Source organism: Lagopus leucura, unplaced genomic scaffold, assembly GCF_019238085.1.
Source record: "Lagopus leucura isolate 7727_CA_CO unplaced genomic scaffold, USGS_WTPT01 Super-Scaffold_100040, whole genome shotgun sequence".
NCBI lineage: Eukaryota > Metazoa > Chordata > Aves > Galliformes > Phasianidae > Lagopus > Lagopus leucura.
Window position 1 is genome coordinate 602,303 of NW_024962289.1, and position 24,660 is coordinate 626,962.

The following is a 24,660-nucleotide window of genomic DNA, read 5'->3' on the forward strand; positions in this document are numbered from 1 at the left end:
CCTGAAGAACTGCCCTGCACTGTGATTCAGCTCCATGCCACACAGCCACGTGCCCTTTTGGAAGTCCTCTGATTTACAACTCACACAAAACATTTCTGAGAAGTTCATGCAGCCAGGCAGCAGCTGAGCTCTGTAGCACTGATCTGTGGAGACAGCAACTCCACTTAAGTGGCTGATGAAACAGGATTTTTAATGGGAAGCTGAAGCAGAAGCCAGCAGGCAACAGCTGAAAAAAATAGTTGTATCATGTATCAGTTTCTTTCATGCCTTTCATCCTTCAGCTGAGCAGAGCTGAAGATAAGTGACATGAGATACACATTTCCAGGTTCTTCTCGTTCTGGTTCTCAGCTTGAAGTATCCTGCAGCTACCAGGCCTGGGAGGTGTCTGCACTACACACACTTCCCACCCATCCCATGCCTCACCTTCATTCATCAGTTGCCTGTTCAGATAAAGAGTTTCTACATCTACGTTCGCAGTCTTAATGTACCTGAGATAGGATAAGTCAGAAAAATCTTTCAAGTCCACAGCTGCTAGAACATTGTTTTATTGTTAGTTCTGCACAGACCCTTCAGCACATAAAAATAATAATCCGTTGAGTACAGTGATTCAAAAGTCTGTTTCATGGCTTCTCAGGCTGCAGATTTCTCTAGCAGCATTAGTGCCTGAGGCCACCAGCCTCTGCAGGCATGGAAAAAAAGCAGAACCCAACTAAAACCCAACAGAAAGAACTTATGCTCGGACATCAGGTTATTTCAAGCCCACTGATACCCTACAGTTCAGGTATTTATATAAATATAGCAGCAGAGGCATCACAGTGTCAACCTGAGAGCCACAGCAGTACATTAACCAGTAGTAACAGCAGCATTGCCCTCTGTACTGCGGGCTGTGGGTGAGGCACAGGGAACAGATATGGCTTTAGGGGTTACAAGCAAATGCTGGAAAGGCATTGGCAACCTTAGTGCCACTGCTGGAGAGGTTAACACTGAGAGATCAACACCACTGAAGTTCAAAGGGCAGGCAGAACTAGACACTGTTAAAAAGAAATTAACTTAGGATTAAAACAAACAAACAAAAAAAATCTGAATTTCTCTACCTTCAGAAAGTCAGCATTGCCTGCAGGGTTAAAACAAAACACTCCCTTGCTGCCTTCCAAGGAAAAATGTTCCATCCAAAACTCAACCACGAAGTTCAGCATTAGCAGCCCTGAGCAAAAGCACGTGAACTCGTTTGTAGCATAAGGCTTCTATTGGTAACACTTAAATAAGGACTAAGAGATGGGGGAGCAAGGAGAGGAGCCATCCAAAACAGAATCCCATTTGGAAAGCGTGACACCATCCCAGACTGCTGCGGGGAACAGTGCTTGGAGGCACTGCAAAACATCTGAGGCAGCAGCCTCTAACCTACACAGGAGAAGGAGACTTTGTGCCTCTTGGCAAGAGGTCTGCAGGGCCTTAGTTCCCTGGTTTTTGGAGAAACACTCCCTAAATTCACAGAAACTGGTTTCCTGGAAATCGGTGTTGCTAAGGTGATATTGTAGATAGAAGAGAGCAGTGGGAAAAAGACTCACTTCTGCATTTTCTTGAAATGCTCCATGGCTAAATTCCTCAATATCCTCTGGTCCCACTGCTGGAAGAAGGAAGAGAGCCAGCAAGATGCAATGATCATCCCTCCAAGCAGTGCAGCTCCTGCCAGTCTGTTTCACTCTCACATCTGACTCGCGTTCTGAAAAACTCCTTAATGAGTCTCTGTGCTTCTTCCTTCACTGCAAGAGAAGCAGCACCCCCTTTGACATGATACTTAGACACGTGCCCCCGCTGCAGACATCACCTCATCGAGCATCCCGATAACCAACTCACCAGTCTTGCGAGCAGGGTTCTGATCTTCAGTCAGTAAGTGAGACAGGTGCCGAGCAAAGCCCTTAAACAGGTCCTGCAGGGATGGGGAGGATAAAGAGCAGCAAGGAGACATCAATAATTTCACCAGACTTATTTCTGCATTTGTTCTGCCCTGAGCATAGACTGGCTGTAGCACCAAGCATCCACAGATTTATACTGATTTATACTACAGGACTGCTACAAGCCTGCAAACTCACCCGACCCTGTAGTGTGTGCCATGCACACACATGTTGCCTTGTAGAAAACATCCTGTAAACCAGACCAAAACTCAACTTCATCTGCTGCCACTCCACAGCACGAGTTCCTAAAATCTTGCTAGTGTTTAGTACAAACACATGAGCAATAACAAGTGCAGGACTGACAAGATACCACTTCAAATTACACACAAATCCTTTCTTGCAAGAGAGGAACTGCTGCACCTACCCATCAAAGACATGACCTGGAAATGAAATGTGGTACCATTATCATATTTCCCTTCTCAAAGCCCCAGATCACTAAGGAGATACAGTTTCCTTCTGCTACAGAAGTTGTTGGGCTGTACCTACCTTGGAAGCAAATTTGCCACCCTTGTAGAACGGGGTCAAATATTTAACAACAATGTCTGCTGTCTCTTTGAGGGACATGCTTTTGGCCACAGGTTGTATGGTCTTGCTGGCTCCTTCTTTATCACTCTGCAATAAGTTTGGATCAAAAGTCACCTTCTTCTTTGTCAGACCCACACTTTTGCTTTCTGGCTGGGACAGAATAGAAGATTTTGCTGCTGTTCGCATCCGCTTTGTTGCAGGACTTTCTGTATCCTGGAGATGGGACAGAAGAAAACCAAAACCACCAATTCCTGCATCAGTGTTCTGAGAAAAGGAATCTTTGCAGCATCCTGCAGGCTCTTCCTACATGAATACCATGCAAGGAGTCTATGCAACTCCTTCTTGGGCACATTAAGCTCTGCAGACATAATATACTTTCTTAGACTGGCTTTGAAAACACCCTTCAAAGCTACTACCTATTTCTTCGTGCTCTTACTAAGGCAGCTAATTGCAAGACCCTGTTTTATACAGGAAAGGCTGGCAGGAAAAGATTCCCTGGGATGTTTGCTGAGATTACATCCCTCAGGAAGAATCAGCCTCTTCAGAAGTGCCACAGCCCTGTTCAACAACAAAAAAGCAAGAAGCAAACAGCACTGTTCATTACAGACAGCTCCTAGGCAGTCTTGGATGCCAAAACAAGAAGCAGAGACTGACTGTCAAGAAAGGCTGTGTGCATGATTCACTTCTGAGTAGTCCCATGGGCCACTGAGATGTGGTTGTTCCCAAAACTTGAGAAAGCAACTTTCTAAATATAGTTAGTTACAGATCTAGAAAGGGTGGAGAGTTTCATTCCAGGCAAGTTATCAGCAAAAGGTACAGTCATAGAAAAGAAACAAAGCAGAGTGGAGCAGAAGCTTTTCACTGCAGTCTGAACTGCTGGCATTCGTTCTGGGGGCAGCAGGGTGACACCAAGAGGCTCATCAACAGTTCTCTCTACTGTAACTGTAGCTGGGCTGTCCCCAGGTAAATAATGCTATCAGGTGAAGATCAGACCAGGAAAATCACTCCAAGTGAGAACCTTGGCACAAGGTAAGCAGAAATAGTCAAAATCAGCATACACTGAAGTCTTACCTCATCTGATCCTTGTCGCTTCCCACTCTGCCCTTCCCCAACAACAGCTTGTTCAGTTTCTGTGACACTTTCAGCAACACTAATGGAAAGAGTGGAAAGAAAGACAATTTTCAGTGGCCATGAGATTCTCCATGGTAAAGCAGGAAGTTTCCTCACCAGCCTATATATCTAATATGGATTCCCAGTTTCCAAGACCAGGCTGGCAGGGCCCTGCAGCTAACTAACATGGCAACACAGAGAGGAGAGAGGTGGAGATTTTACCTCGATGCATCAAGTTCTTCCTGAAGGAGTTTACATTCAGCAGCCTGCTGGGTCTTACAGTCCTCCTCCCTCTCAGTCAGTGTTCCTTCTGTCTCTCCCAGCTCCTCATTCTCCCCCTGGGACTGTCCTGTCACATCTCCTCCAGGGGTGTCTTTGTTTTCCTGAGTTATAGATTTCTCTTGACATACGCTTTGAGAAGAAACCTGAGGTAGTGTGCTTGCAGTGCAGCTGACATCCTCTGTTGAGCTGCAACTTTTGGCTTTAGACCCACCTTTGGAAAGGGAGAAGAACTTGGAAATATCCTGTGATTCTTTTTTGGCCGCTTCTGCCAGCATTTGCTGCTTTTTGCTGGGTTTGGTCCTCTTAACAGAGCTATCCTCAAGGGCAGCTTTTGCGTCTGGACTGGTTTGCTGTTCCTTCTTCTCAGGAAGAACAACTACTGCCTCAGCACTCTCACACACTGCTTTGGTTGCTCGCTTTTTTTTCTGGAAAACAGTGGATTTTGTGTCCAGTTCCAGACTGCAGTTGCTGTTGCCTTGTTTCTTTGGACAATCTTCTTTTTTGACAAGTTTTGTATCACTATCTTCCTGGATCTTCAGCAGTTCTGAAGCTGTCTGGAACAAACCGGACTTCTTTGGAAAGCCAGCTCCCACACGCTTGGGTTTGAACTAAGGAGAAAGGAAAGAGAAGATATTTATGACTTTTGTGGTCTGTGTGCAGAACTCTGAAAGGAGACAAGATTATGAGTACAATACACTGCAGTGCATACAGCTGTAAGCTGAGGATGACTCTAAAATTGACTCAGCATCATGACCATCAACTGAGACATCAGGGAAATGGATTAGGCTAAGGTCATAGTTCCACAGTAAGGAAACAAACTGCATCTTTGGTAAGATCAAAAAAAAGCAATTTATTGTACAGCCTGCAGATAGGTTCTCCATTAGGAACCAGCATGGTGTTGTTCTTACTACAAAAACAAAAGGTAGATAGAGAAAGCAATTCCAGTCTGAGTATATACTGATGGCAATAAAAAAAACTAAAACAATCATGAAAAAGCAGGTAGATAAGCCATATCTCATCTATCCCATCTCTGCTCACTCACCGAGTAAACTTGGGATGCAGGGAGGAAATCCTCCTCTGCTGGAGACTCAGATTTTGTTCCCGAGCTGCTGCTGCCTCCAGTTCCTGACCCAAAGACTGAGAACAACTCTCCTTCTTTTGATGCTTTGTTGATCTCTGCTACCTGAAAAAAAAAAAGGATAGAAGCAAACTCCTAGTGGCCAGAAAGAACTGGAACATCCTCAGAGACTTACGGCAAGCAGCTAACCTAAACGAAGACTTCTCTATTGTCGGTAGCAGTCTGAAGAATTTCCCATTCCCTCTATTGCTAGACCTAGAGGATGCCTGGATAAGCTTGCACTGATAAATAGGTTTCTAAAGTTTGTAAACTCATAGGCTGCAGCCAATAAGGATACAAAACGAACATAGATCTGGTTTCTCCTGGAGACATAACCAAGAAGAGAGATGTGGAAGACATTCAAGGCAAAGAGGAGTTTCTCCTTCACCTCTCCTATGCAAATACTACTCTATTTCCCTTTGAGCTGAAGCCACACCACATTAAGAGGCAAGGGCAAGCAACAGCAGATGTTAGGCCCTACCTTCTTTAGCACAGATGCCTTGTACGAGTTAGCCATTTTACTGGTTCTGAAAGCTTCATACTCCAGCTCCACCGCACAGGCATGAGGGTCTGACCTGTAACACAGGCTGGGGTGATTTCTGGCAAGACACACTTCTACATCTGCAAAGGGAACACTAATGCTTAAGCATCTCCCTGACAGTACAAAGTTTTCTACTTCTGATGCTTTAAGTCTTAAGTGATGCAGCAGTGACTTGGTGGGAAATGGAAAAGGTGTGAAAACAGATTTAAATTGAAGTCCTGTTCAGCTGTTCTGTTTGGAAGTACAATATCCCCATCTTGTGGGACAAGGAGGAATTGTGATCAGGCTGATCTAGCAGAATTACACATAGGAATCCTTGTGAAAGATGCTGTTAAGTGAAGCTACATCCTTAGATCAAATTAAAAGGCATTCCCTGAGAGCAGTAATGTTGCTTGCGGAAGAGTAAGCCCTATGTAAAGGGACTCAGTACACTATCCCTTTTCTTTCACCTCGTACCATTTTCCTACTGCTGTTGGAACCTCTTGGTTGGCACTCAAAGCTTCTTCCAGTATCTTCAAGCAGTGTTCCCGTCCCTAGGAAACACAGGATTCTCAGACATGTACAGAAATCACAGTGCCTCTAGGACTTCTGTCCCTGAAGGAGTTAAGAACAGGGAAGGCAGAATCTTTGTTCTCCTTTGCAAATCAGCAAGACTGCATGTTAAACTGCCTTTCTTACCTTCACTGTCAGCTTAGAGATTCTTCTGCTGAAGGCATCCTTCAAGGGGCAGTCTGCACCTGCCACACAAGAGACACTTAGAAAAGGCATTGTAGGAGGGCTGGAGCTGACGAAGAGTACCACAGCTTTCACAAGGAGGCCAATTCAGCACTGCTTGGCCTGTTCCTTCTTACACAGCGATGCCAAGAACCACTACAGTCACTCCAGCTCAAGGCACCCCAGCTCTCAGGAAAAAAAAACAACCAAAACTAGAGAAGCTGAGCAACATGAGCCACCAGGTACTCATTGACAACAGTGTAAGACCTGGGTCGCTAGACAGGGTTCCAGGTATCACAGATACAAATGGCAAAGTCTTTCAAAAGTTGCCTTGTAGTCCAACTTAATACTTCTGCATAAACACTTACAAACAGCCTAAAAGGTCAGCTTAGAGAACACGCCTTCTTTTTGTCTCTTTTAGGAAAGTTCAGGAAGATGCATTCCATATCTTCACCCCAACCAAAGCTAAACTCTGATTCTCCGCCTCCAGCCAAACTTTCACAGCCAAAAGCCCAACCCCTGTGCCTAGGGATTGATACCCCCAGTGCTGATGCTACATAAATTACATGCAGCTGCAAAATACAAGGCTTCCTTTTCCCAAGGAGAACCCACTATAAATAAAAAAATATTTACTTGGAGGAACAAAATCTTCTTTTTCTGGTTCTTTGCCCTGGAAGAAAAAAAAAGGGATCAGTGAAACATTTCCTGCAACACACATGTAGGTCTAGAAACACGAAAGACAAATTTTTATCCCCCTGTAGCATGGAAAAATAATGTTGAAGTTACAAAGGTGCTGAAAAGGCAGCAAAATAGGGAGAAGGACAAAGGATGAGAATCAAAGCCAATAGTCTTTGCTATAGGAATATGCAAGAGGGTGAATAGGGAAATCTGTTTCTACTCCTGTCAGAGTTGCTAAAGGCAACAGGATCCTCTTGATAAGCACTGCAGAGAGGCAAGCTGGACTTCTTCACATTATGAGATTGGCCCAGCATATGGAGAGCGTCACAAATGCAGAGGTAATCAGTATAAGAAAGAACAAGCAACAGCACAATGCAATAATTTACTTTCATTTACTACCAGAAAGCCTTTATAAGACAAGCACACAGCATAAAGACTGTATCAAACCACCTGTGAATCTCTCACAAAGCTACACCAACTCACTCTGCGCAGGCTCATCTGCTTCTTGTAGAAATTGTCCCACTCCCGTTTCCGACTCTCTTCACTGGCTTCATCCCCATTCCCACTGCTTTCTTCATCATAGCTGGACAAGGAAATAAAACAAGAGGCACAAACATTTCTGTAGATGTAGCATTAATGGGGGCACAGGCCTGGATCATCCCAGGGCTTACAGAGAAGATGCATTTCAGAGCCTTTCTGAATGAGCCGTTCTTAGCTTTTAGTTTCGCCACCATCTGACAACACGGACCACAGTGTTCATGGGATTTATTAATTTCATGAAATAGGAGCAGATAAGTAGTGCTCTGAGAATGGAGGCCTCCATTTCAAAAGCTCTGACATCCCCTGCCACAGGGCTGAGCAGTTACTGCTTTGGGTCATGTACTCCATCTATCAGTTATTACTGCCCATGGAGCTTAGCTGGCAGGAAGGGCATAGCATCCACTCCCCAGCAGTGCCTCTCAGGTCCTGAGATCAAACACAGGCTTAGGTCACAAGTACCCCAGTTTTGTCTGTCTCAGCTGGAAGTGCCTGAAGAACGAGGGCTGCAGTCTGAAGCTGTTTAAGGAAAAGCAGAGGGCTAAGCCAGCCAACAGCAGTGTGCATCCTGGCAGACTTTCATGGGCAATGCAAATGGGAAAGCTTGCATCATGGCAGAGAAGCACAATGGCTGCAACCCAGCCAAAGAACAAGGAGAACAAGGAGAACATCTCCACACTTCCAAGCTTTTTACAGAATAAATCATGTTTCCAGCTGCACATCTTCTTTTTGCTGTCAGCCCAATGGAAACACTAAAATCTAGCAATCAGCAGAAGAATTTGATGCTGGCAGTCTATCATATCCACAGTGATGACTAAGTCCTGTCACTGGTGCCCCAGACTGCTTGCCCAAAGACAGCAGCACTAAGCCAAGAATGAGTTCTGGATCATATCATACTTTGCTGTCATGCTGGTCTCAATTTAAACATTCTAAACCTTGTGACTCCAAACAGAGCTGTGCCCATTTGCTCCTTTCACAAATGTCAGGCTAGTCTCTTGAACCAATTACCTTCTGCAAGGCAGTGCTTAGGTCACTCAAAACAGCTTTTGGCTCTCTGGGATATGAATCTGATCCGGGGCTGCCAAAGTGTGTGGAAAATGAAATTCCAGCTCCTGCTGCCAGGAAGTTACAGGAAACTGCCATCACACCGAAACATGTGCTGAAAATAGGAGTGATTGGGCCTGCAGCTGGGAGATGCTCCCTTCTCTCTGATAGCTCCTAAGAACTGCATTTGAGCTACCAAGTACAGACCTGCTAAAACCTCTGCAGCCTCTCCTTCCCCCTTCGTACAGCTCTGGGTCATAGCAGTCCCACGAGGATCCTGTGGGCCCAATGCAAGTTTTGCTCCAGTTGTTGCTGCAGCGCTCCAGGGCCTCCAGCTGCCTTTTCACTGCCTCTGGGTTCTTGCAGTAATCACAGCACTTATTGCAAGGTGGAGTGACATCGCCAAAGTACTTTGCGATGGCAGCGTGACGACACCTAGGAGACAAAAGGAAAAAGGATCTGGGGATTATTTCCATTGAAGAACTCCACCCTTCAAATGCAAGTTGTCATGTGATAAGGACTTGGGTGTTTTTTTTAAAAGAGAAGTCTATACTAGCAGGAAACTGGACTTCTGTGCCTGGTATTTTGCTTATGGATTCTGTGCCTTCACTTCCCCGCATGTAAAACAAACTGGTGTCAATCTGTTCTGATAAATGAGTTCAGATCTTTGAGATCCACAAAAGGTGGAATGGATTGAATATGCAGTTCTTAATTCTGCGTCATTGGCCAAATATCTGCCATCAGAAGATGACACAGATTTCAATCAATGGCACAGGTTGCACAGAGAGGTGGTGGATGACCAATCCTGGCAGACACCCGAGGTCAGGCTGGACAGGGCTCTGAGCACTGATGGAGCTGTGGGTGTCTCTGCTCATTGTAGGGGATGGGACCAGAATACTTTTAAGGGTCCCTTCCAGCTCAAACTGTTCCATGACTCTATGATCAGTGGCCAGTCTGGGGAGAGTCCTACATGTATGTCCATGTGCTCACACATTGCACAAGCTCTATCAGCTTTAGCAAACTAGCAATTTGAAGACAATTAGATCCTTCTTCCAGCAATCTTCAAAGATTTTTGGCAGACATCAGTGCTTTGGGACATGTAAAAAAAGTTCAGTAACAGATATACGATCATTAGCAACATGGGCAGGAGGCCATTCCTCCTCTGGAACACTCCCTAATTTAAATGAGTGAAGATAGTGTTTTTGCCAGAGGAAAAAGAACCAGGGCAGCCACTTGTTTTCAGAAAGCTGGAAGAATTTAGAGGAGCTTTTCAAAAGTTGGGTTTCACAGCAGAGGTGGCTGTGATATCTGAATCCAAATCCCAGCACCAGACACACAGAAACAAAATCATGCAGTTAGAGATAAATCCTGCAGTCAAGCAGCAACATGAGAATTATTTTACTGCAAGGAAGATCAAAGTGGAGATTTTGCTCCTGTACTGAGGAGTGTCTCAGCTGGCTTACCAACTTTGTGTGCAAAAAACTGAGTGACAGGGAGGAAAACCGAAAGAGTGTACACTTCATTTATTCTTATTAAAACCCTTTGAGAACAAGTCTGAGCTTGCCAGCAATGTGACTAACAAACACAGCTCGTGAACTTGCGTGCATTCTTCTGGGCCAGCATAAGTTCATGTGTACATGGCACAAAAAAGGCCTGGAAGGGTCTGCAGTGGTGGCTGGCACACTGTTCCCATCAGTTCCCCTGAGCTGGTGAGCTGGCCAAGCAGATGAGCGAGGAAAGCAGCAGCTCACAGTTGCCAAGCAGGAAAATGAGTGTATGCTGAAGTGCCCAGGGCTGGTGCTGCTCAGGTGAGGGCTGCAGCGTGGTGACGTGCTGCAGGGGCTGGGGACTCAAAGCCCAGAAAGGGCTCCCACAAAGCTGCCTTTATATCAGTGGCACTGACTCACTGGTGCCTTGAGCACGAAGAAAGAGCTCCTTTCATATATTGGGGAGGGGTGGGGGGATTGGGACGGACACAACTCATTTGATCCCCTTGTTCTCCTTTTCCAAAAGAGCTGCTGGTGCAGCCTGTCCTGCTGTTAACAGACAAACTCCAGTTCAAATGAAACTCCTCAACATCAACATGGCATTAAGAAGCGTTCTTTGTTACAGTGTCAGATGCACGGGGGATCTCTCCACCTCATGTGCACGCCTGGCACAAAAGATCTTCAGCTTATATGCATTACTTGTGTTACATATGTAAAGGTTTTCCTGGACAGCACATTCATATTCAATACTTTTCCCTATAATTATTAACACGGGGTTCTGCCTCCTTGCACATACTCAGCCTTTTTGTGGAGGGCTCTCGGTGTGCCCTCTAGCTGAACTCTTTTTACACTGTTAGGGACAGAAGGTTCCTTTTTGTGTGAGGATTTGCTGATGGCATCACCAACCACCAGTTCTTATCTTCAGACTGGCCTTGTGGAGGTGCAGGACATCCCCTAGTTCTACTTTTCCTAAAGAACTGCTGCTGTGGACTGTCCTGCCAGTGCTATGTGACTATAATAGCATCAGTGAGCTGTCAGTTCCCCCCCAAAAAAAACAGGAGGGTGTTCTTATTACTTCCCATCTGTCTCTCAAACACACACTGATCTGAATTAGAGTTAAGTGAGGCATACAGGAGTGGTCAGATCTCTCCCATTCCTACAGAACTCACCAGGCTTATGCTGGGGACAGGCATCCACATGTACCCCTGTCTCTTAAAGCAAAAGGAGAGATCCTGCAAAGAAATCCTCTGGAGAAGCAGAGATCAAGTCTGATGTCACCGGAATTTAGAGAGGTTCAAGGTCCTTTAGGAGGGTCTGTCGTGATAGGACAAGGGGAAATGGTTCCAAACTAAAAGAGGAAAGATTAGGATTGGAAGTAAGGAAGTTTTTACACTGTGAGCAGTGAGGCAGTGGCACAGGTTGCCCAGAGAGGCGGTGGTGCCCCATCCCTGCAGACAGCCAAGGTCAGGGATGGGCTGTGAGCACTGATGGAGCTGTGGGTGTCCCTGCTCAGGGCAGGGGTGGCACCAGATGGCTTTTAGGGTCCCTTCCAGCTCCAACAATACTGTGATTCTAAGTTCCCAGACTGCCAGCCTTGTAAAGTCAGGCTCAGCTTGCAGTATCTGCCTCCTTTATGCAAAACCACCCAAATCAGGGTCACAGCCTCACCTGACCCAATGATAGCCATGAGTTGAGTCACTGAAATTCAGTTGCAGAATGAACTTGCAGTCCCAGAAGTGGACACAAAAGGCCAAAAAGAGGTACCAAAATGGATGGTGGGGGAACCATTGGGTTAATGGGTAACTGAATACAAGGTCCTGAATCAGTTGGCTACACGTTGCCATGGTGGGGAAACTTCCCACATCTCATGAGCACCCGAAAAATGCCCAGGAGATGGAGAGCTGATTTACATCAGTTAATGATAGCTTGCATTATTACACATGTCCTGAAATGATTGAGTCTTTCCAATACACACTGTGTTGTTTTCTCCCCTACCCTTCTACAGGAGTAAATACGAGCTGACCACTGGTCTCTGAAATGTAAAATCAGTATTTTATTTCAGACATCCTACCCAGGTTTTATGTCATAGTATAAGATGAAGAGCAAATGACAACCAAGTTTATTCATGTATTTTTGTCAGTGGCAATATGTGTCAGGAGAGTGCTATCTCAGCTCTATGGATGCCTATACCATGCCTCCTTTTTGTACTCCTTGCTTTGGTAGATCAGGTAAAACAGTACAATTGTTGCTACCATTAGTAGAAATGAGTGAGCTGTCCGAGAAGACACAAAGCCACATATCCAAGAAGCAGCTTTGCCTATGCCAGAACATGTCAGGAAAAAAGCATTCCTTCGTAGGAGCCAAAGGAGGGTACACAGCTCCATTGAGAGCTCCCCAGAAATACAGCAAGTCTTGAAATAAACCCACGAAAAGCGAGCAGTATGAAACATACAAAAATCACATAAGGCCAAATTATTTACACAGATGCCAGTTGCTGAACAATTTAATGTGCTCTACCAAATTCACTGCAGGGGAGGTAGAAAAGACAACCTTTAAGGGTCCCTTCCAACACCAGTGATTCTACGATTCTGTGAAAAAGAAGGACCAATGGTGTGGTTGATGGAGTATTACTGTTTTGCACCTATCTGAAAGGCTGTAGCTCTATAGCAGCAGCTGAACTTCAGCAATTCGGAGCCAAGGCAGTGGGCATCAGCTGTCCCCGGCCCATCAGAAGCAAATGCCCAATGCATTGGGGAAGTGAATGAGTTGGCCAAGGGCATGAAGCATATTCACCCCCAGCACTAGTCCTGCTCCCAGTAGCAGCACGCTGTGCTGCACTGTCACTGCAACTTTGCAGTCAGAAAAGCTCCTTCCCTTGGGACTGGGAAGGAAACTGAGCAGCGCAGAGCGAAGGTAATTGCTTTAACACACCCCCAAACTTGTGCAAGGTGAGCATCGGCTCCAGCCCCGCTCCAGAAAACTCCACAATAAAAAGAGAAGAAGAGAAAACCTCACTCGGAAGGGATGTGGAGAAGCGAGCCCTGGAGGCGGGGGCTGCAGGCAGGGCTCCCCACGGCCGCCCGCCCTGGCACACACGTAACCCAAAACTGTGCTGCTCCGCGACAGCCGGCGGCACACGGAGGCAGAGACAACAGCTGGCTGTCAGTGCTGAGCGAGCAGAGCCAGCGCCGAGCCGGGATGAGGGGAGGGATGACGTGAAAGTTTCAGAAGGCAGAAGGAAAACAAGAGGAGGAGAGCTCGTGGCACGGCTGGGGTAAGGCTATTGCTGGTGTTCGGTCAACCATAGCACCTTCGCATTCAGCTGGTTAGCAAGTAGCTGGAGCTGGTGGGGCTCTTTAGGGTGAGCTGCAAAACCAGCCTGTGAACAGAGCTCGCTGGTTTAAGTTTGTTTGCAAGGGACATTCAGTTGCGAAGGTGGTGAGGGGAAAGCTTGTAGTAGGATTCCAGAAAGCTGCGCTGCAGCCGGACTGCTAACAAAAGGATTCAGCCTGCAGCCTTGCATTGCTCCTACAGTCAGAGCAGGGTAAGCGACTTTTTTGTTGATTAGAAAGGCTGTGCGCTCGGTTTTCTGTTGCTGCTATGGAATGTGACCTTAGCTGATAAGCAGGTCTACTGCAGGGCATTCTCTGCAGGGCTGATTCGATGCATTAGGACTCTGGGTGAGGGAGCCGCTCTGCTTCTCTGTGTATGTGCCATTGGGGAGCAGCTGCCAGCACAGGGAGCACACGTCAAACCAGGGGGTGCAGCCACAGCGTGGCTCCAGAGCTCCTCCCAGCTGGAGCCAAGTTTTATCTCCCGAATCCTGAAGCAAACAGAGAGCTTAGAAAACAAACCCTGCTTGGGAAACTAGCACACTGTGCAAGGAAAGCATCTGTGTCCAATAGCAATAAATGGAAAGATTTTACACAGCTTCTAACAAGAGAATTCAGAAAAAAAGAAGAAACTCGAAGCAGTGTGTATCCAACACAGCTGGTGGTTTACAATCAAACCAGCATGGGAAGCCACTGCTCTGAGCGGACACATACACACACATACATGGTATATGGTTTACAACAACAGTACTGACAGGTCCGAATGCAGTGAGAGAGGAAGCAGAAAGAAACCACTGTGAGCTGCGGTTGTACAGACGGGTGTCCCATAACCTGCACTGCCACCTGGCTGCTGCCGGGGAGGAGGAAGGGGCTGGCAGGAGGCCGAGCAAATAAACCCCATTTTGTGCCACCTGAAACTGATTGCTGTGCTTGGAAGACCTGAGCTGAGCCTCTTCCAGCGGGTGCTGGGGCAGCCAGCTGCGTACCAACAGGCACAGGGGCAGAACGCCAGGAAGATGCCTTCCCCATTTCACACGTGCCTGTATAGAGGAATGTTAAGGAGCAGGTATTTCCACTTCTTTCCTTCCCATTAGGGTGAAGGGAGGGCAGGTTGTGTACAAAGACACGGAATTGGAGCTGCCTGCGTGAGAAGACCCGGTGGTTAGGAGCCACACGCCTCCAGCTTAGCCCGAGGTTCAAAGGGGATGGAGGCAAGTTTCCATCCCGCTAATGAAGGGTCTCTTGTTTGTTGCAGCTGAGATGGTTTCACAGCAGGAGAAAAACAAAGTTTGGGGGGGGGGGGGAAGGAAGGGGGAGGAGCAAGGAGAGATGGGCAGTGAGAGGGAAGGAGGGAAGCAGGCCAAGTTCTCCTCGTGAAAGAGAACCTTAACGGGTTTGGCTGGGGGCTCGTCCAGCACAGCAGTGTGTACATGTGGGAGGGGGGAGCAATATGAAACACATGTCTGGATAAAGGCAGCGGGACATGGCTTGTGTTACAGCTGTCACAGCACACGGCCTCTCACCTCGAGTGAAATGCAAAAGCAGTTCTGAAGGTACAGAACAGAACCATTTGAGCGAGCAGATCCCGGCTGCAGCAGCAGCTCTCCAGCACAGCCTGCCCACGCAGCAAGCAGCCACACCGGGAGCGGACAAGCAGATTTCCCAAAGCTCAACAATGTGTGCCATTGTCTGGGAGCAGAGCAGGGTGGCTGACAGCAGGTTGGAAAGGGATTTCCATTGCCAGAGCCATACCTCAAACACCGAACTGCTCATAGATCTCAGTGCATTTGTGAAGCGGCATTCATAGCCATCCAGTCACCTCTGCCCTAGGAAATTGTTGTTTTGCTAATATTAGATGAGACTTTCAGGTTAGATTCAAGCACGAGCAACCCTTCGGCCTATAAAAAGATCTCTTGTTTTATTTTTAAAATTGACCTTTTCCATTCACTGGATGGCTCTGTGCCTTCGTTTCCCCACTTCTTAAACATGGGACTGGCACTGAGGAGCTGCATCATGGGGTGATGGGGATTTGCTTGTGGGATGGACTGGAGTAAACCACGGTGCTTCACAGAGCCAGCACAGTGCCTTGATGGGCACCTCACCTCCTCCAACTGCTATTGCAAGGAACTCAGAGCCTTTTTATATTAGTCTAATATTAGGTTGGAGGGGAGGAAAGCAACATTTACGCTGCTGCCTCAAAACCAGTCTCCAAATAGTGGGTGGTGGAGATGACAGGGTGTCCCAGCCAAATGGCTATTCAAGCAGGGCTGCTTTCTGATCTGAAGGAATGTGTGGCCTTCTTTTCCTGACCAACTGACAAAGTTAAAGCTTTTCTCCCATGACATGGTGCTGTAGTTTACCAGTTTGGGTGTGTGCTGTTAAAAAGCTGAATTCTCTCGATACTGGAAACTATTTTCATCTGTTTGGGAATGAATTATAGGTCTGTCTGGCTCTGTTCACTCCTGTTTTAGGAAAAAAAAGGGCTTGCCTGTGAACCAGAGCTAAGATTCACATGGCTGGTCAACTACAGCACTGCACTAACAATGATGAGAGAAAACCATGCACTAATAATAATGCTGCATTTCTATAACCCTTTTCATCTCAGAAGTACATTACCTACTTAGAACAATAAACAATCAGACAAGAATCATTACATGTGCTGCCAAAATGCATCTAAACTTTAACAGCACCAAGCAGACCAACCCTGTTTTAGGACAGGAAGTCTGCAGACCTTATCCACATGAAATCAAAAGCATGTTTCAGGAACCAAGAACAAAGGTGGTGGGGTTAGGAACTTACCAAGCCTTCATGTTCTTAAGAAAGTGGCTAAGTACAGTCAGAAATTATTTTAAAGCAGAACAGAAAGCATCTCTCCTCCAGCTGCTCAGCACCTTCTGTTCCACTGAGAGGCTGGGATTGCCTTCTAGGATTTCCTACCCAATAAGCTACCACAGCCCACAAAGGCTTCCCATTCCTACACTCATCCAGTTTCAGCCAGCTTATTGGACTTGTCCAAGAACAACACAAAGTATTTGCTTCTTCACAGCCAGAGCCTTGGAGAAATGACAACTCTACATGAAGGATGTTACCCTGGCATTCTGCTTCTCAGGCACATCAGGGAGGTGCTACTTCATAGGGTCTGACATGGTCAGTGAGTACTGTGGGGAGGATACTGAACTCTCCTTCACAGGCCTTGCTGCATTATTGCTCCAGGCATTGGAGGCTTCAGGGCATCACCACCACAGCTGAAGCCTCCATGGCTTCTTCATCAGTTTTGTATGACTGTAGCAACAGACCCATACAAGCAAAGCTTTTCAGAGAGCACAGTAAAACCAATGGACTGGGAAGTCATGCCAAGAGAAATAAAACCCTACGAAGCAGGACTGGCAAGGAGCAGCTACGCAGCCATGCTTTCATCTGCTCTCACCCTGACTCAATGACTGCAAGGCAGATCGCAAGCAAAGGTAATTCCTTGTGTAGCTGCAACAAAACTAGGGACTTATCATCTAGATATTTCAGAACATTTTGGAGACACGGACACACAAAAAACAGCAAATCCAACCCCTGATAGTGGTTACATGCTCTGCAGCTTCACAGAAACGAAGTTGTGCAACAAAGGCATGGGATGGGATGACTTACCCAAAGTCACACAACCAGTAAGCATCCACGGCAAGTCCGGAAGAGTGCCTGCATTTACTAACTTCCAGTCCTGGGGCTAAACCACAAACTGAAATTCACGTTCTTTGTGCTGAAATAGGCTGCTCAATGCCACCACAGTTATGAGCAGAAAGGTGTCTTACTCCTCTGCAGTAGATCTAAGCTCACAAAGTTTTGATGCAAAGTGTTTTTTCTTGCTTGAAGCCTGGAAGCTACCACAAACAGCCAGTTCACAACACCAAACCTGACCAAAGCTTTTGTCTGAAATGCCTCCAAATTGAGGCTTTTTAATGGCTTAATCTCAGAAAAGCAGAGCAACCAGCTTCTGTGAGTGCTTCAATACAGCTTAAGTCCATTAAAATAGCTCAGAAAGATAATCTCAGGCTATTAGGGCAATTTTTGCAGCTTTGTTCAGTAGGATCAGCAAGATGAATCTGCATTAAAAACAAATAGCAGCATTTTCTGGGAATCTAACTCCACAGGTGCCCAAAGCATAGAACACGTTTCCTTGGTGTTAAATGCTCATTTGATCCTTGCAGCACACCTGCAGACATCAGGCATCCTCCTGCATTATTACTGTGCTCCCCCTTTTCAACCAAAGCTAACAATCCAAGGCATACAGCAAGTTCTGGCTCTGTTATTGCCGCCCCCCCCCCCAGATCCAAACCCAAACTAAAAGGTTTGTTTTATTCCTTCCTCTACCAGGCCCTGCAACACAGAGGAGGGCAGGGAAGCTGGATGACCCAGTCCCACTGTCAACACTGGGTAGACGAGCTATTTTTTAATGGACAGCCAGAAGAGGAAATAGCTGAAACCACAGCGCTGCAGCACCAACTTCCAAACTGCCAGTCACAAGGCATCAGTGCTGCCTTCACTTCCTTTTCTATGCAAATTTGTCATCCAACTCCCTGTCTTCACTTTGTATCATCTACAGCTACTGTTATGGCAGAAAAAGTTCATGACAGTTGTCTGACGAGGCTTTACTGCATTGCTCCCCGGTCACTCAGCATTTCGTCCATAGCACTGGCTTTGCTGCCCCAGCAGTTGAGTTCCCTCTGCTCTGGAGGGCTCCCATCCTCACTGGATGCATTTCTAAGGAACAGCAATGAGCAAAGTGAGATTCCCAATTGAGATTAAAACAAATTTGCAGAGACTCAGGCTTGCTCCAAGCCCCACAGAATCATTGTTATGGGACAGCAGTCCAGGCTTAGAAAGTAAACTATTAAGACTTAGAACCTTAGATTTCAAATCTCTCAAGACTTGCCCATTTCAATAGTAATCACTACAGTTACTGCTTCCATCAAATCTGTACTACCTGGTCTTTGCAGCTGTTGGCAACTGAGCTTACTTGAAACATGAAAAAAAAGGAATTAATTCTTACAGTTCCCCTCTGAAATCTGTAAGTAGTGTCACCACTGCTGTGTTGTAGATGAGGGGGACAAGGCAGATGCATGGGACAGTTTATCACACAGCCAGCACTGCCCTCATGCTAAGCTTTAGGGTAAAAGCGTGTGTGCTGAAATCAGTTGAAACAAAAGATTTCTACCAAAGCTAAACCTGACTGAAGTCTTTACATGCAGGAGAATGGAAGACACAAAAATCCATGGATATAACTAGCCTTTTTTGTGAGTTTTAGTATTATCTTACTTATTTTTTCTGAGAAATAAATTACCCTTTTGCTACACTTAAGTAGAAATCCCAAAGCTGTGAGAGCCCTTGGAACCAATGTGCAGTCACAAGTTCAGCAGTGCAGTCGAGTGGAAAAACATTTGCTTCCTTGTGCAGACTGTGCCACTGATTTCAAACTTCGTCCCCCCGAAGAAGTTCAAACCAAACAAGCAACATTCCTTGCAACTTTTAGAACAACAAGCCCTTCACGTAGCTCCAGATCAGGTAGCACCAGAGGTGACAGGTCCCTGTCATTTTGGTGTAGATACTCTGTTACTCCACGTGGAGTTCTAGGGTGCTAATGACCAATTTTATGCTGCATAACCATTGTATACCCAAACTTCAGAAGCCCAGTTCTCATATTTACTATTCTTGTTGCAGCCCAAAAGCACCATACCAAAGGTTACAGCACACTCCTTACTAGGAGAGCTTCTGGGCAGGCAGGAACAGCCCCAAAGGGAGCAAACATTTTAGTATGTTAGAGCCAGGAATAACGGTCTTCTTACATTTATTTATTCTAAAGTTTTTCTTCTAGAGCCAAGAGCAGAAAACACAAATCACTTCACCTCTGCCCCCACTGCCATCTCTTGGAATGGAAGCAAAACTGGAAACTTGCTGATAGAATCTCACAGTGCTGCGTGAAGGGGAAAGGAACCACTTCTGGAGCAGCTCACTTGGGGTACGGCAATGATCCAGAATGAGCTATTTAGCTCTAGACCCAGTCGTGACCTGCCAGGTCAGCAGCCCATAGTAACGCCTCCCTCTGCTAAGCTTCACAGAGATCTTTCTGTAGATGTAGATTTTTCATCCACCCCCAAGCCCTGGAAACCAGCTGGTTCCGATTTTTATTCCCTAGCTCGGATTTAAAAGAACAAAGAAAACCCTTTCTGGATTGCGTAAACACACAAAATGTAATTTTATTTGGCACTGAAGTATTTAAGCCCAGCATGCAAAGAAACAGCCACGGTCTCTCTGTGCTCAGTGTTTAGAAAAACTGAACTCCAAGGATCCATTTGTTTGAGTAACCAAAGCAGATGTGCAGCAGTGAAGTAGCTGCCTTATTCTGGAAGTACTGTCCTGGTCTTTTGACTTTGTTGTATTAACAAGACTAGGAAATTAAATTGCAACGTTCAAGTGCCATAAAACAGTGCTGACTGCTACAATACACACGAGCTAGTATATTTTGATGTAATGATATTGTTTGATATAAGAACCATAATCAATCTGCAAGTCCCAACACTTGTTTCAGGGAAACTCTTGGCTATTCCAGCATTTAAAGGAAAATGTTTAACTTCCATAGCTCTCCTGCAAGCTTGTTTGTTTTAATACCTCCCAAAATTTTGCTCAAGGGGGAAAAGAACAGCAAATATTGGTGGTGAAGCTGAGGCCTCTAAGATAGCTACAGCTTACAGGACACCCACTGTTCAATTTATATACTGCTCCACTAGAACAGACTGTGGCTTAAAAATTAAAATAGACCTAAGGGCTGCATTTAACTTACCATACCAAACTTGCAGTCATCTGGAATGACTTAAAAAGCATCCAGCTCTCCCCACTGAACGTGGGCTTCAGCTCTTCATATCAACCAGTTTTACTGAACAGTGACAAAACATTACGAATGGTGCTGTTGTGCCAAACACCTTCGTTTTTGAAGGGGTTTTCTACAGCTGGAGTGCAGGAAGACTAGATTCTAGGGGATCTACTGTGTGTTCCTCGTAGCACACAGCTGAAAACTACTTACTACTGGAGTACAGCATCGTAAGATACCTTGCAATGCATTGCTTTCTGAAAAGACAAGTCAGCATAATTACAAAGCAAATCTTGTTTTCGTTGGGTGGAAGGCAAGAGCAGCCATGAATAACTTTGTGCCTGCTGAAGTTCAGTGTCCTTTTAGAAGAAACACCATTTCACCTTTGCACAACAGTGTAACTGTCAGAATCTCCCTCAAAGCCGGAGTCTGAAATGAGAACAGTGCCAGGATGCACAGATAGTTAATAGTCCTCCACCTTAGCTACTGGGAATGAGGACTGAGACCAGATAAACTTGTTTTACTTGTGATCAACACCCCTATAAGAAGGCTGGCAGCTTCCTAGCATTAGTCAGTGAAAAGGTTTATTTCTATTTGTTTTCTTCCTACAGCACAAAGGCTGGAGAGGTTGAGCCAGAATGTCTTCTGAAGCCTTTCTGAAGGAAATGCAAACCATTGGTGAGAAACTTCTCCTTAAGCTCCAAAAACTGCCCAAGGCTGACCCTGTGGAGATCGTGTCCTTCTGTGTGGTGCTCCTGTTTATTGGTAAGTTTAGTGGCAGAGGTGGAGGGGGGTCAGAGTGTCTCTTCTATGGGGACAGCTCGCTCTGCTGTCTTTGTTGATGGATCAGAACTGTTGGAGTTGTTTTCCAGGCTGCTTTCTGAGGCTCTATTTAATTGCTAGATTATTTTTTAGTATTGTGCGTGTACCTCTACACACATGCAGTGGATCACAGGCAACAGCAGAACTTTCCTCAAGGCTCCTCTAGTTTAGCATTAGTTTAAAAAGTGATATTTTAACAAACCCAGAGTTGCTGCAGCGTTTTGATGTGTGGGAGATAGCTTATAACAAATGGCATCAGGGGACCTCACTGCCATGAAAAATCCACGAGTCTGAGACCCTAAGTGTCATTGCTGTGCTTAGTTCAGTGGAGGCCAGTACGCTGCAGATGAGCCTATTTATTTTTCTCACTTAATGGCAAAATCTCTCCTGATGCTCTGTGTGGGGATGGCATGGAAGGAACAAACAAGACTGTTTGTGCGTGGGAGACAAAATTTGTTTAAACAATGGGAAAACAAGCAGCAAGGAAGGCAGGCCCACCTCCTCGGAGTACAGCTCTCTCCCAGCCTCAGTGCTGGAAGGAAGGGTGTGTGTGCAGCCTGGACACTCCTCCCTGGGCTGGAATTCAGAAACAGACACACCTGCTGATCTTTTTTGTTCATAGTGCCAGCTGATTCCCCACAGCTCAGAACATCTGGCAGCCCTTCTTCAGACTTTTAAAGAATGCAGGCATGCACATGCTCCTTATGGGCTTTGCAGGATTAAACATGACATCTTTCTCTACTGGGGATAACCTAAAGTATCCCTTCCAACCCTGACCATCAGTGTAGAATAACAATCTGCTAATACACCAATGTAGAGTTATTCTACACTACATCCTGGTGTACAGTAACAATAGGGCAGCCTACTGCTTTGTGAAACAAAACCCTGTGTTTGAAGTATTTATTTCCTCAAGCTTAATACAGAAGAAAGAGTAAAGCCAATCCAATCACAAATATCTACTCTTGTCCAAGGGTAAATATCATTACTCTTCAGAAACGGAACTGCCAGTTTGATTAGCCAAACCCTCTCTAGCTGCTTCTGACATAACTGTGGGGAGTATTTGATCTCTGTCCTTTCCAGTGCATAGCTCTGCTTAGTTGTTGCATGTCATCTCTGAAACAACAGCCCATAAGGCAGGTAAAGCTATCACAGAATTATAGAATTGTTTGACTTGGATGGAACAAACTCCCCTGCAATGAACAGGGACATCTACAGCTCCATTAGGGTTCTCAGAGCCTGGTCCAACCCGACCTTGAATGTCCTCAGGGATAGGGCATCCACCACAAAGCTTTGCTCTTGCATGGTTTGGTATGCAGCTCTTAAGAGCTCAAAATACCCAGTAATGACAGTAGTTTTGTGTGTGCAGTGGATGAGCTCTAGGGCCACAGCCTAGAAAGCTATCTTTTGGTCTGATGGTGATGTACAAATAAATACATTCTATATTTTTATTGTTATTGTCTTGCCTACCAAAATATACAAACAATTAGGGTGGACAAAGGGGAAAACCCCAATTCAGTGTCCACACTGTGGGTAAGTTAGTGTACCTAGCTCCTTTAACCTTATGATGGTCATCCAGCTGGCCAGTTAGCACAGTTATTGACTCCTATAGCTCCTACCAAGGCCTGACATGCATTGACATTTGCCCAGATTCAATGGATGACTAATACAAGAGAGCAGGAACTTATAAGGAGAGAGTTGGGAATATAAGGTAAAAATCACCAAGAAGCTTGACTCTGTTCATCCTGCTGCTCAGACAGCCTACAGGAGATACGGGATTAGTCTCCAGTGATTCCCCCTATGTCATGAAGTAATACCCTTTTTCCTTCTCTTTCCAGTAACTGTTCTCGTGCTGATGATCATTGCTTGCAGCTGCTGCTGTTACAGCTGCTGTAGCTGCAATGAGGGTCCTGACCACAGACGTAGGAAGGCCCAAATCCGCCCGACTGCCCATCCATGAAGTGCATCAAGAGGTGACATAACCCATCATCAAGGACATGCATGGACATCGTGATTCAGTCCCATGGGAATGACTCTCTGCACTAATGCACTGGAAATGGCAATAACAATATTAATGATTATGACTCAGAGGACCAGAAATCACAGCATGAAATACATTCTTTCTGTGACAGCTATGGCTGGGCTCCACGATGTGAGCAGAAAGGTAACACAACTTTACCATAACTGTCTCCATGTTTGGGGTGGGCTGGGAGTGCACAGACACCAGCTTCTGACAAAACAGACACACTTACCCAATAACAGTCCTGCAGCTGGGCTAGCCAAGGGTTCCATTTGTGAGCATCAAGCCACACACCAAAGCAGAGAATATGAGAGTTGCCACGTGGATAGGGGGCACCTACTCTCTTCACAAGTGGCTAATCCAGAAGGATGATGCTGGGTGCTAGCAAAACCACTGACATCGCTGGGATGTTGACATGCTCAGTACATCTTGGATCAAGCCCAAACCTGCTCTCTCAAAAGCCATGTGCAATAGACATCTTTAGCTGAGATGACTGCTGAAAACAACAGATTGTCAACCTGATGTAAATATGCCACCTGAGACTCGATGTACAGCTCCCTGACTACAAATACTCCCTGCCCTCTTTTGTGTCACAGCCATGTGAAACTGTCAAAAAGAAAAAAATCAGATCACGTGCAAGATAAAGGCATTCAAGAAAAATTCACTGATGTTACAGTTTAATTTGATAAACATGCTGCTTCCCAACTTCCATGTGCTAGTTAGATCTTTCGTGAATTCTGCCCTTCTGCATATTGCAGGTGAGTGGTCCTTAGAGCACGGGAGTTACAGGAGACAAACAAACCCTCATCCTTACTTGAGGGACCTTTGTGCCTGACTCTGTGCACCATGTGCAGCTTATTTCAGTGGACATAAACAATGTGCCAAAGGTATGTTCATTAGCATTCACAAAGGCATTTCAAAGGAGTGACACAGTGTGGTAATTGTCACTTCAGGGTATACATGCAGCAGCTGACAGCTGGCATTGTGACAAAGCACAGCCAAGAATGGCCTGTACAGCTGAAGTTACCAAGTGAAAATAAATCCCTATTCCATGTTGCAGTCACTGTGTATGTTTGGTTTACACTGCAGTGAACGTCAAGGAATTTCTCTAAGCGCAAAGCTATGGTGCAGACAAGGACTTTTTGTAACTTTTGTAACTTCAAATGGAAGATCATCATATTGCATCCAACTCTGCAAGCCAGTGGGCTTTCTTTCAGCTCAAAGTGTGAGAAAAGTCACTTTACAAGAAGGTATGAAAAGATGAGTACTCATAGATAAGTCATCTTCTACCCCTTGTATTCCACATTCTAAGTGCAGAGGAGTCAAGGGGATTACACATATGTATACCACAACCAAGAGAGAAAGGAATCAAGTTTTTAACAGTGGGATTTTAAGTATTTTCATGCTTCAGAAGGGACAACAAAACAGAAACTTTGTAAAGAGACCTCTTCTGTCTGATGCCTGTGCCCAAATTACTAGAATGCTCATTACATCTGCAGCTTCTCATGAACTGAATGCACTTTAAAAGAAAAATAACCCAGATGTAGGTATTTTGCATTTTTTCCACTTGCATATTGGAATAAATCCACCCCCACCAACACAGAGAACAGTCTAAAATTTATGACAAAGTTCCTCAAACTACCACT

At 45.6% G+C, this 24,660-nt stretch overlaps 2 protein-coding genes across 11 annotated transcripts in view; one reads left to right on the forward strand and one right to left on the reverse strand.

Annotated features, from left to right (window-relative positions):
* Positions 1–59: 59 nt before the first annotated feature.
* The window catches only part of RECQL5 (RecQ like helicase 5), a 36,798-nt gene continuing 12,197 nt past the window's right edge, over positions 60–24,660 (reverse strand). For 2 of the 6 annotated variants that reach the window (XM_042883959.1, XM_042883960.1), the window contains exons 9-20: positions 8,711–8,938; positions 7,406–7,505; positions 6,878–6,914; positions 6,209–6,267; positions 5,987–6,063; positions 5,471–5,564; positions 4,915–5,055; positions 3,813–4,480; positions 3,552–3,630; positions 2,442–2,693; positions 1,858–1,930; positions 530–1,784 (exon numbers count right to left, since the gene is read on the reverse strand). In XM_042883959.1, the coding sequence (XP_042739893.1) occupies positions 1,663–1,784; positions 1,858–1,930; positions 2,442–2,693; positions 3,552–3,630; positions 3,813–4,480; positions 4,915–5,055; positions 5,471–5,564; positions 5,987–6,063; positions 6,209–6,267; positions 6,878–6,914; positions 7,406–7,505; positions 8,711–8,938 (1,930 nt within the window). In that variant the 3' untranslated portion in view covers positions 530–1,662. Of the gene's footprint in view, positions 227–529; positions 1,785–1,857; positions 1,931–2,441; positions 2,694–3,551; positions 3,631–3,812; positions 4,481–4,914; positions 5,056–5,470; positions 5,611–5,986; positions 6,064–6,208; positions 6,268–6,877; positions 6,915–7,405; positions 7,506–8,710; positions 8,939–24,660 lie in introns of those variants that run through there. The other 4 variants (XR_006181206.1, XR_006181205.1, XM_042883961.1 and 1 more) reach the window with 4 other exon arrangements.
* Positions 12,981–24,073, forward strand: SMIM5 (small integral membrane protein 5). Of its 5 annotated transcripts, none has more exons than XM_042883969.1 (4): positions 12,981–13,264; positions 19,183–19,383; positions 20,787–20,940; positions 22,833–24,073. In XM_042883969.1, exons 3-4 carry the CDS (start codon positions 20,814–20,816, stop codon positions 22,952–22,954), a joined length of 249 nt encoding a protein of 82 aa, XP_042739903.1. In that variant the 5' UTR covers positions 12,981–13,264; positions 19,183–19,383; positions 20,787–20,813; the 3' UTR covers positions 22,955–24,073. The 5 variants fall into 5 exon arrangements, with proteins under 5 accessions (XP_042739903.1, XP_042739904.1, XP_042739901.1 ...); XM_042883967.1 differs by having other exon boundaries at positions 12,985–13,264; positions 19,171–19,326; XM_042883966.1 differs by having other exon boundaries at positions 12,985–13,264; positions 19,183–19,326.